This window comes from Numenius arquata, chromosome 2 (genome assembly GCF_964106895.1).
Source record: "Numenius arquata chromosome 2, bNumArq3.hap1.1, whole genome shotgun sequence".
Lineage (NCBI taxonomy): Eukaryota > Metazoa > Chordata > Aves > Charadriiformes > Scolopacidae > Numenius > Numenius arquata.
The window spans coordinates 10805557-10817206 of NC_133577.1; the positions used below are offsets into that span (position 1 = coordinate 10805557).

Here is an 11650-nt window from a genome sequence, read left to right on the forward strand (position 1 = left end):
TAACTATGGAAACTGTATAACCTCACTAGTTACTGTCTGCATCATAACCCATTGTTGAGCAAGTAAGATGTACACCATACACGCGTTTTTCTTTCCTATATCAGACTGCATAGTATGGGGATGTGATGGAGAGTGTTGGCATGTGTGGCCATCCCCTGCAATGGCCAGTGAAAAAAGAAATGAAATAATTTGAAAGGGGATTAGTTAAGCTATTTCAGTTTGAGCATGGGGTAGGGAAAAAAAAAAAAAGGATTAATGTAAAATAACAATTCAGTTCCAAATGAAAATTATCAAAAAGGATGCAATTCTGTTTCTATGGCTTATACCCCAAGAACTTCCCCCTCCAGCTAGTTGATGAGGATGTGCACAAATACTGTGAGATGAATTCAAACTGTGGGCTAAAAGCTAGCTGCAAAACCTCATCATTTACAATAACTAGTAAGAAAACCCTTGTTATCTGATGTGAAACAAGAATGCATGCCTCAGTGCAGGCTGTATTATTTGCTTTACAATGCATCTGAATAGTGCATTTCTGACAGCTCGTCATGTTTCAGATTAATCCGGGAGGCGACAGGTCTGTCTTGCATTGGCATCTGTCCTGAAAGCACATGTCCCATGGGCTTAAAGCCGGCCCTGCTGTTATCAGAACAGCTACGTAGTCTTTGAACCCACTCCCCACAGAGCCTTCCTGTGTGTCCATGCTCTCTCCTTCTCCTTGTGAGGATAGAAAAAACCAGTCACACATTCTGTTGTGTGGCCGCATTCTGCTTACTAAAACCCCATGAGGAATTTTTAGTTGTAGCTGATAGCAGCCTAGAGCTGAGGGGAAAGTTTTCAAGGAACTACAAATTCAACTAAATGAGCAGGGATTATTTATTTATTTAGTATTTTATGAAATCTGCTAAGCAACTGTAAGTGTCTGGTGCAAGGGCCTGAGCTGTACCATACGATGTATTTAACAACCTTTCCAGCCACTCTTTGTGATGTTATGACCATTCTCAGCCTTAATTCTCAGCACCAATTACTGGGAAGAAGTTACATACGAGAGGGCAATGCAAAGGTACAAAAACTGAGAGTTTAACAGTTTTCTCTTCTGAAAGGAGGTCAGCATTAGTTTTCCATTTATTTTGCGGGAATATTTAATACTTCCGTCTTGCAGCTTTGCCACTTGCACAGTGACAAAGGATTCAAAGCTGCCTGTGACACAAAGAAACTGAAAGGTAAACAAGAAACAGTTGAAAATACAAACAACTATCTGACTACGTGCTCTGTCTCCAGGAGCTGGCCTTGCCCTGTCTGGGGTGGCCAGACACGCTCTGCAGCCAAATTCCATCCTTTGTGTTTCTTCTGGCAACTGCTGGAACAAAAAGTATCTGAATATGACCCACTACTGCCATCATCAAAAACTATGATAACAAAAGGAAGCCACAGAAACCGAGAGGTTGCTATAAGAATGCAGGAATGAGTGCTTGCATTTATTTAGGGATCTTCTACTACAGAAATAACATTCCTTGCATTTTCTGAGGGTTTTATGATCACGTGAAGTTAATGAGTCTTGGCAAGGAATTCTTGTGGTACCACTCCTGGTTTATTTATTTTACCTTAGCTCACAGAAGCTGGTAAAAGATCTGATGTGTGCTGATATTGTGAAAAACCTGGAAAGCTTTTCACACACCACTTGAATTTTATCTGGGTTGGTTTTGTGGGAAGGAGTTGGTTCAATGGGAGCTGGATGCAGTCAATTCCTTCTTTTCTCAGAACTGATATCCTCTTCCCTCTGGAGTCTGCCTGTGCCAGTAATAGCCAGGACAGATCCTCTGGTGGCTCTGACCCCTTTGTTCCTTCTGCAAAAGTTACAGAAAATGTCTAGATTGTGACTGAGACTAGCCAAGAAATATGTCTTTGGTGAGAACAACTGTGTAGAGAAACAACTGTGATGCTACTCATCAAAAAGGCTTTAGAAATCACTGTGAAAGCTATGGTGTTATGGTTTTCTGAGCTCTCTGAAAAAGATACTTACTTGTGTTTTTTCCAGTTCTATTGTTAAAATGGCATCCCTCACTGCTGAGTCCACTATACTGTTATAGTCAAGAGCATCTTACTGTTGGTGGTAACCTACTTTTCCTATTATTTTCTCCCACTGTCTCGTACCTTTAGTTCTGCATTTGCCAATAAAGAGTTTGCCTAAGCTATGCCCCCCTAATTCAAATATTTCCTGTCTTCTGTTCTGGAGTTTTGTGGAAAATGTGATTTCCTTGAGGTGTTATATTCCCATTGAAAAGTCTACTACTGTTATGGAGAGTGGATGGGTGTGGGTGGTGTGTGTAGGCAGGTAAGTAAGGGCAAAAGCGGTTTATGATTTTTTTCTTGTCTCTCCAGCCTGGGTCTATATGTTGTCCCATTGGCATCAAAGGTTTTAGCAGAAACAGAAATAAGGGTGTTGGCATAGCCGCAAGAAGTTCTTAAGAGCAGCGAAGACAGGAGGAAGCAGCAGGTTTTGTTTTTCTCCTGGGATTAATACACAGTTGGAGAGCTGTGAGATCTCAGTTAGAGAACGGGAGAACAAGTATTTACATTTCAGCTTAGAGTTTGTAAGATCTGTTCTGTTGGAGGCGGTTTTCAATGCAAAATGCTCTTTCTGCCAAACATTGCCAGTTTCTATATCTTTATTGCTGGGAAACAATTAGCTTGATTTTTCACAGCTGCTTTTTTGTAAAGTTCTGGAAAATGTCACTTTTGTAGGCTTAAAGAGCATTAAAGTTGAGATTTCAGGCAGGCTCCTGTATTGCTTTTGCAAGGTGGGGAGTCTCAATGCCTTAATGTCTCCCACCTGTGGCAAGTTGGCTGACAGGACGGTGGAAGATGAAAACTGAGGAGGTGAAGAGCTGGCGTGTTGAACCTCTGGCAGCTCCCTCTTGTCTGTGATATCTCCTATTAGTTAGATGGAAAATCCAGTGAAGTGGCATCAAGCCACAAAATTGTGTTTTACTTCTCCTGAAAGATTTTGTCAGAAGTTCTTATTTGCCTGAAATATTACTTTAGTTTCCTCACCCCAACCCAAGGTCTCTTTCTCTTGAATGTTAAGATAGCTCAGGTCATGACTTCCCTTTTCCTCGGGTTAGCACTGGTTCTTTTCCACTGTCCCCACTGTGGAGTCTGACAAAGTTAAGAGCTATACAATACTATATAATTTTTCCAGAAGTGCTATGAAGCTTTTAGCAGACTGCAAGGCTTGTGAGTGAAGTACATTATGCAAGAGCCCAGGAAGACTGATCCTTCCAGCGGCATCACTCAACAGAATTGCTTATAGTTAATACTGCCAAGGGAAGGGAAAAGTGCACAATGCATGTACACGCTCATAAATGCACACAGTATGTAATATCCTTCCACTGTTGCTGTTTGTTTCTTACCACTAATCCTTCAGTAGCTCCTGGGAGAAAAATGAATGCATTTTATTTTTAAAATAGGATGAGATAAAGAAGTGCTGCAGTAGAATTTCAGTTTCCTAACTTGCATGCCTGAGACAGAAAGTGCTTAGCTTGACGAGTACTGGTGGAGAGATAACTTGCATTATTATATTTTGAATGTGCCTGATGTTAGCTGTGTGACCTGGCTGGAAAAACTCACTTCAGAGCAGTGTTAGTGGGGCCCAACCTATCCATGTTATTAAGAATTTTTATCAATGGGATATATCCATCATTATAAACCTTCTGAGGTTAACAAAGCTCAGAGAAGGGGTGGTACATTTATCTTTGAGAAGCCGACCCAGACAATCAGTTCATTTTTACACCAGTGTTTGAGTACTTTGTGCTTTTTGCATAAATTTTTACTTTGTGATGCAAAGCAAATATTTTGTAACAATTCAGTGGTATGGTCTAGATAGCCCAGGTTTCATAGGATGCATCCAAGTCTGAAGCCTAAAAATATAGAACTGGCAAATGACTGTGCTTCTATTAAAGACTTTGTCATCTGCAGGTCAGTGTTCTGACTCCAGGTGCAAGGGAATTTAGCAATACGAAGTTCTGGGAAAGTGTGCTGTGAATGTTTGAATCCGGAGGAAAAAGTCCAGTCTGTGCTTAAGCCTTGAGTCATGTTGCTTCATATCATTTATCCAACCTTATTTGGATATTTTGTGGGGAAAACAAGTATGGAAACTACAGGTAGTTCTTCCTTCATTTACTTCCGTGGCATCAAGAGGCTTATGAAATACCAGAATGTATCATGCTCTGAGTGAGGAGAAATATATTTTCTTATCACAGATCATTGTCTTGTTAATTAATTGCTAGAAATAATACCTCTCCCCTTCCCGCATGACCTCTCCCCCTCTCAGATTTATAGCATCAATCTGGTGTGTTCAGTGGCAGCTTCAGGCCTGTGACAGATGGGCTTTTCCTTTCTGAGGTTGGCTCAGGGGAACTCAGGATGTTGAAGGTAAAAGTCCAGATAGATACCACACAGTCTGACCTCAATTCATAGACATACTCTTCGTCAATAGCAACAGTATCTGTTTCTATAGAAGAGCACGATATTAAGATAATATTAACCGTTTTGTTATTTTTTAACTGTTATAGGAGTTCACTGCTCATCAGTGTAAAGAAAGATGGAGACAAAATTACTATATGACTCACGCCTGGCTCTACACAGACTGTAGTTTCCATTCACCCTTGTTTTCCAACTGTTTCCTGAAATCCCATTTAGCTGCTTCACTGTCACTCCCTTGATCCACCCGATCTGAAAAATCTAGTACATTCCCTTCCCTCTGAAATTACCTGACCCTGATCAGTCCTTTGTGGGTGGGAGCGGTGGAAGAATAAGCAATAGGAGAGGAGTTTGAGGTTGCAATCTTGAAAGAATGCAAGAGCTGAGTGCACAGTGCTGGTCAAGTGCATTGTTTGGGAGCCCTTTGCTGGGCTTTTATGACCTCAGCTCCCTCTTTTTTTAATGTGCTGGGTACTTCTGTCCTCCTTACCTTCATCAACAAATGCACAGAAGATAACAGAGTACTAAGCATGAGAGAAGAGTGTTCAGTCAGGGTGTTTTCTCATGCTTGCTGTTTTCTAAACCATTTAGGACACTGAGGATCTTCATGAGTTAGCCTCAAAAAATATCTGGAGCAGGAATCTTCTGTCCTCCATGGCTTGACTATTTTTTAAAGTTTCTGGACAGGATCAATGCAATTTTTTTTTTTTTTTCTTTTTATATACTCTTTCTTGGATATCTGATAAAGGTCAATTTATCTGTCAATACTGTGTACAGTCCTGATGGGTGATGTCTACAATAGAGCTGAGCCAGTCCTGTGCAGGAGCTGGCTAATGAAACAAACAGCTGCTTCATCCCAAGAAAGTAGGCAGGAAGCTAGTTATAATTACGAGCCTCATGGCATGAGCCAACAGTTTTCAGGAAATACTACTGCCGCATATTATGCCTTACACTTGCATTTTTTTCTGTTTCCTGCAGCTTGTTAAATATACAACAGTTCTCCTTTTCCTCCCGCAGCACTGTACCAATGTTGGAAGCTATATTTAGTTCTTGTCAAGTTACAGCAGGCTTTTTATAATCGCAAAGTAGTGAAAAAAAGGCCAGCAACACAGTGAAGGCAAATATTTGTAGCATATCATAAACCTTTCTTGTAACCTAAATATGTAACCTAAGAACAGGGGTGTAGGAGGATCCTGTACTTTTTAAAATGTGGGAAAGATAAGGAGCAGCCTCCTAAGAGTGCTGACATGTTGGAGAAATCTTTTTGCTGTGGCATGAGTGAGCAAAAGGACTTCTTCCTTTTGTTCAGAACATGTTTGCTGACTGAAGATGGTTTAGAAAAGTCAATGTCTAACTTTTCGTTAAAAGAAAAAAGTGTCCAGCCAGTTCAACCGGCACATAGAGTGCTGCAGTGGACAAGAACGACCACTGCTATCCCCAGTGAAGTACAGAAAAATGTTATCCCAGTGGATCTTTAGGGACTCATTAGTACCGTGAAAACACCAATGACTTTTAGATTTTCCTTTAGTGAACACTCGAGTAGAAAAGCTTGCAGTATGGACTGAGGGACAAGAAGTGAGTTGTGCCGTCTGTTGCTGAAAATGGTCTACTGCCAAAATGCCCCTATATATGCCTGGTACATTCTTAGTTTCTGACTGCTCATTTTAAAATTGTTTTATTCTGAAAAATGTCTTTACTTCAATTTTTATCTTATTTTATGCTATTTCATTTTCTGCTGTTTGCTAGTTTTTCCTTTCATGTCCTCTTTGTCATGGAAGATGGTGCTGCAGCTTGGGAGCCTTCAGAATAATTCAGGTGGAGATAATCAAGGCTTTGTTTGTAAGGCACCACAAGAAAATTCTGTGCTGTAATCTGTGAAACTCATAAGTTAAATGTGAGGTGCCCCAAGGATTTCTGCTTTAATCTGTTTTCTAGGCACCTTCTTTTGGGGCCCCTGAAATGTTCCTATGTTTCATTTCATTGGTCATTTTTTTTTCAACTGTAGTTTCAGTAATTACTGACCCGAATTGGTACACCAAAGAGAATTTGACCTGTGAGTTGCCAGCTAGAAATGTAATTCACTGTGTGCATCATGTAGGGAAAGGTGAATGGGTGTAGATGCTATCAAAGTTGTTTTCATTCAAATGTAGCATTATTGACAGTTGTTCTAAGTCTGTGATATATTTGGAGCATTAAAGCAGTGCTCTATCAGTGGAAATACGTGCTCGTATCTGTTTCGATCATGACCTGCTTCTTAAAAAAACTGTAGTTTGGTACTATGTCTTTTTCATATGCATTATTACCTATAAATTACCCTAAAAATCGCCCTTACTTTTAACTCCCATACCATTACTTTTTGACTTGGCTAAGAGTCTTTCTGACGGCTGAACTTAACAATTCTGCTGTCTGCTGCCATATTCATGTTCTCATACCCAATTTATTCTTTTCCTTGCAGATCAGGAAAAATGTGATGATGATGAGATGGAGCGACTTTACAAGTCATTAGAACAAGCAAGCCTGTCTCCCATTGGTGATCGTCGGCTGTCAACGAAGAAGGAGCTTAGGAAGTCATTTATCAAACGCAGCAAAAACCCTTCCATTAATGAGAAACTCCACAAAATCCGAATGCTCAACAGCACATTAAAGGTGAGGTTGCAGAGTGAGCCAAAAAAAAGCCTGAGAGAAAGAAACAGTTTGGCTGAAAAAAGAAGCAAGCCTAGGCTTCAGCCAAACTATAATTACATATTTACTTAAATCCCCAGAGAATTTGGTTAAGGTTTTGAAATTGTTTTCTACTTCATTCTGAATACTGGTCTATGTTTTGTTGTTAAATCTGAACTGGAAGCAGAGGCTCAGAAGGGACTCTTCTTGCAGAAGTTCCAGCCCATTTGGAAAATTTAATAAAGAAAGCTTCTCCTAGTTAGCTGGAAAACGTGCAAGCTCAGCTGAATGCACTAAACAGGGGAGCCTTAAAAAAGGAAGAGCAGACAAAGTACGTTGATGATAAAGGACATGAAAATGACCCTGAGCCAAAAAAAGTTTTCCTTATGTGATTATTGGAGAATGTACAGGATGTGCCAAAGCTATTGTAAAGACCTCCTGTAACTAAAATATTTTTAATAACGCAAGCATCCTGCTTTTATGTTGGAAGCATGTAATGGACTGGAGGGGTGGAGGACTTCAGGGGATGTTCCATGAAAGGGCCAGTAAATCTGTCTGGAGTATGGGGATTTATGAGGCTGTTCACTCAACAGCATCATTTCAAGTGTCACGGGATTTCAAAGCCTGCTTCTGAATGGTACTGAGGGAAACAGAAAGCTTAACCATAATAGTTAAATTGTAAGGAGAAGAAAGAATAAATGCAAACCTGGAGTTTCACTTGTTTCTTTTTATATGCATTAGAAGCAGGAATTGAATATCTTGTTTCAAGTGTGTGTGTTTGGCTTCAGGCGTTGTACGCTGGAGAAATGCATGAAAAACTTCTGCTATTAGCTCAATCATTGATTTGGTTATTAGCGGCAACAGAAGACTTAGCTTTGGCACCCCAAACTGCGTTAAAATTCCTGAAGATACAGTTGAAAAGACAAGGGGGAATACGGGCATTCTCCCTGTTTTTGGGCTTCCAGGCTTTATACGAGACCTGGTAAAGTCTCTCTTCAGTATCAAAGAGTCTTCAGTGACATGGTACTGGCTATAGCATTATTCATCTGCTTCAGCAATGAAGTGAGTCCACCACATACAAGAAAGTTAGTTTAAAAAGTATGCCTATTTTATGGGACAGGAAGCTAAATATAGAAACATACTGCAAAGTTTCCCTGATAGGAGCCTTATAAATCTAAGAAACCTAATAAATCTAAGAACCAATTAGTACAAAATAGAGTTGTATCTTGTGGGACAATCAATTTCTGTAGTATAGACCTGAATGGAAGCTTGTAAGCCTTACTGCCAGACATGAGCAAGGACAGCTCTGCATTGATTCAGCACAGGAGTATTGTATAATTTGTGATTAGCAGTGTTTACAGCCTTAGACTTGTCTGACAATTTTATTTAATATGGAAAAATCTTTTTTAGAGTGTTCATAATATATAAAATGTGTTGATCTTTTTTGCTTTCTTCAAACTAAGAAATTGGAGTATTGACAAGACAAATATAGCACAGACATTTGCTCACAGACACAAACAGAGTTCTATACGCAGTAGTGTTTAAGTTAGTCTATCTGAAAGGCAAATGCTTGCAGTGGGAAAGTGCTATATTCTTTGTATCAGTGGGATTATGTGCTTTTAAAGTCAATTTTCTTAACATATAACATGAGACATTAGATAATTGGAAATGATCTATTGGAAATTAGAAAATCAGGAAAGTTTTTGCATCTGATCCGTGTTTACTCTGCTTAAATTAAAACCCTACCAGTTTGAGACAAGTGATTTATGCAAGATTCGGTGTAATTTTCATTTTGGACTTTTGACTCTACATCTTTAACAACAGATTAATGTTGCTGTCACAATATATCATTAACAAAACATGCTTTGGATAGTTTGGAAGAGATGGAAGCTGTGTGCAAATGCATTACAGGCTTAATGAATGTGGGAAATAGATTTAGTGCTGCAGAAAAATTCCACAGCATGGCTTTTTGACACCAAGTTGGTCCACTGCGAATATTCTGCTCTCCCTTCTGCCTCCTCATCTCCTCCTCTCTCAAGCTAACTGCACATATCTCTGCATCGATGCCAGAAGCCCTCTTAGAAGGGCTAACACTAGGTCTGGAGGGTCGGACCTGTGTAAACCAACAGTTGAACAATCTTCTGTTTCAAAAGCGGCTCAGGCATCACAGGGATTAGAGTAGTTGATAGTTCATTAGAGCAGTGGGATATGGATGTGTGAGCAGCTGATTGCTACTATTAGGAAGCATCACAAATGTGTGGGAGTATTTTCAAGGCAGCCACTAATACAGAGTACTTGTGGCAGCAGGAGAAGATGGTGAGAACTATTCCATTGCTTTCACACACAGACTGGAGGGAATGAAATCAGGCAAAAGCAGTAAAAGTTTGTTAGTGCAGCATGGAGTCTCTATTAAGAAATTGTAGCTTCTTTCCATTAAGAAATGTGGGACTTCTTTGTCCTGTGATCCACTGCATGGATAGGCAATGAGGGCTGGAAAAACAAAGTGGTTTGTTGTGTCAGAAAATGTGAGGACATCAATGTGTATAAATACCTGAATGGAGGGTGCAAAGGAGACAGAGCTAGGCTCTTTCCAGTGGCACCCAGTGACAGGACCAGAGGCAATGGACACAAGCTGAAACACAGGAGGTTCCCTCTGAACATCAGGAAACACTTTTTTACTGTGTGGGTGACTGAGCACTGGCACAGGTCGCCCAGAGAGGCTGTGGAGTCTGCAGACTTGGAGATACTAAAAACCCATCTGGACGTGGTCCTAGGCAGCCTGCTGTAGGTGTCCCTGATTGATCCGGGGGGGTTGGACCAGATAGCCTCCAGAAGTCCCTTCCAACCTCAACCATACTGTGATTCTGTGTCATAAAGTATCTCAGTCTCCCTATATCAGTGACTGCTCATGTCTCATGATTGAACCAGGGCGCCTGCAATATATGGTCTGAGCTGCTCTTGTCTAAAAGCAGAGACCAGATTTGTTAGTAGTAGCTGGTAGCAGATGCATTAGCAGCCACATGTGCTCTAGCCACCCAGAAACTCCACTGGCAATGCACAGATTTTATCCAAAATTATTTTCTGTCTAGCTTGCAGGGAAGAGGTATTTAAAATATGGTCAGGGAATAAGTGCTTTTTAAGAAAGCTGGAATTGGTGTGAATTACAGAAATAAATGTTGTTGTGTCTCGTTTCATGCAAGAATTAACTTGTGAGACAGCGTAACTGTCTAATTTTCACGTGAATTCTCTCTTTTGAGAAGAATCCTATAAAATAAAAAATCTACATGGATTCATAATCTTGCCTTCAACCGGGATGAATTTCTGCTATGGACTTAACTTTAATGATCTACATTCTAAAAATGAGAACAAGTTGCCAGGAGGGTGGGTAATTAGCCATCTCCGTGTGACATGGTTCTCTAATGTTCCCAGAGTGTTTTTGTTACGAACAATGAACTTGACAATTTCTGTGGGAAATAACCTCTTGTTCTCTTCCTAGTGTAAGGAACATGACCTGGCCACAATTAACCAGTTGCTAGAGGACCCAAAGTTGACAGCAATGAAGTACAGAGAGTGGAGGAGCACAAACATCATGCTGGTCCAAGATATCTATCAGCAGCAGGAGGTCCAGGACGCGTCCACAGAGAATAGTGAGGAACAAGAGATGACTCCACAGCCTATTGCTGAAAGTGCTATCTGAGGTCATGGTTCAGTGGTTCATGTCAAGATTTTTTCCCTACGGGACTCGACGTACAGGCACTTTAAACTGCTGCATTTTGACGTTTGTTTTTTCCAAGTGTTCTTTGAAAGGAAAACAACCCCTTCTCAAAAGCTTTAATTCCTTTTGCAAAACTTATTATATGTCAAAAAGGCAAATCCCCCAAATTATAAAAGCATTCCTGAACCCCGGCTGCATACCTAAGAAGGCTATTCTTGAAGCAGTGGAGAAATGTTTTTCCATCTTTGGAGAAGCAAATGAAGTATGTCCAACTCCTGGAAGTCACAGAACTGTATAATATGAACTGTATAAATGTGAGATCCTTGGGGTTGTTTTTACCATGTAACTTACTGTTAAAGGAAGCTACAACAATGCCAACAGGATGTCGTCTACTCTATACCTTTTTACCCTGTAAGGTAACCTGATGTATGCATTTTCATCCCTACATTCACTCACTTTCACCACTCTACCAGTATAAACTGAGAGAAATAGAGTAATTACGCATGAGTTTATACTACAGGCAGCTGCCAGGCACACAGTTTGTGTTCTGCCTGTTGTTTTATGAGTTTCAAATTTATTTATGGACTAGACCAAGGTACTGTCTTTCTACATGAAGAAGAGAAGGTCTCCCAGTGTTTGCTAACATGGAATTTACTCTTCAGTGAGGCAGCTCATGCTTCATCAAGTTTCAAATTTTCTTATGGACTTGGCAGAATTCCTTGGAAGATTATTTTCTTTTTCTTATTTTCTGACAATTGTGAATATATTAGGTACAAGTTCATCTCAGATTCCTAC

At 40.2% G+C, this 11650-nt stretch overlaps 1 protein-coding gene across 1 annotated transcript in view; it reads left to right on the top strand.

Annotated features, from left to right (window-relative positions):
- Positions 1-10837, top strand: part of IPCEF1 (interaction protein for cytohesin exchange factors 1) — a 41795-nt gene extending 30958 nt beyond the window's left edge. Inside the window, exons 10-11 of the mRNA XM_074144636.1 lie at positions 6935-7125; positions 10637-10837. Of these exons, the coding sequence (XP_074000737.1) occupies positions 6935-7125; positions 10637-10837 (392 nt within the window). The remainder of the gene's footprint in view (positions 1-6934; positions 7126-10636) is intronic.
- Positions 10838-11650: the final 813 nt, after the last annotated feature.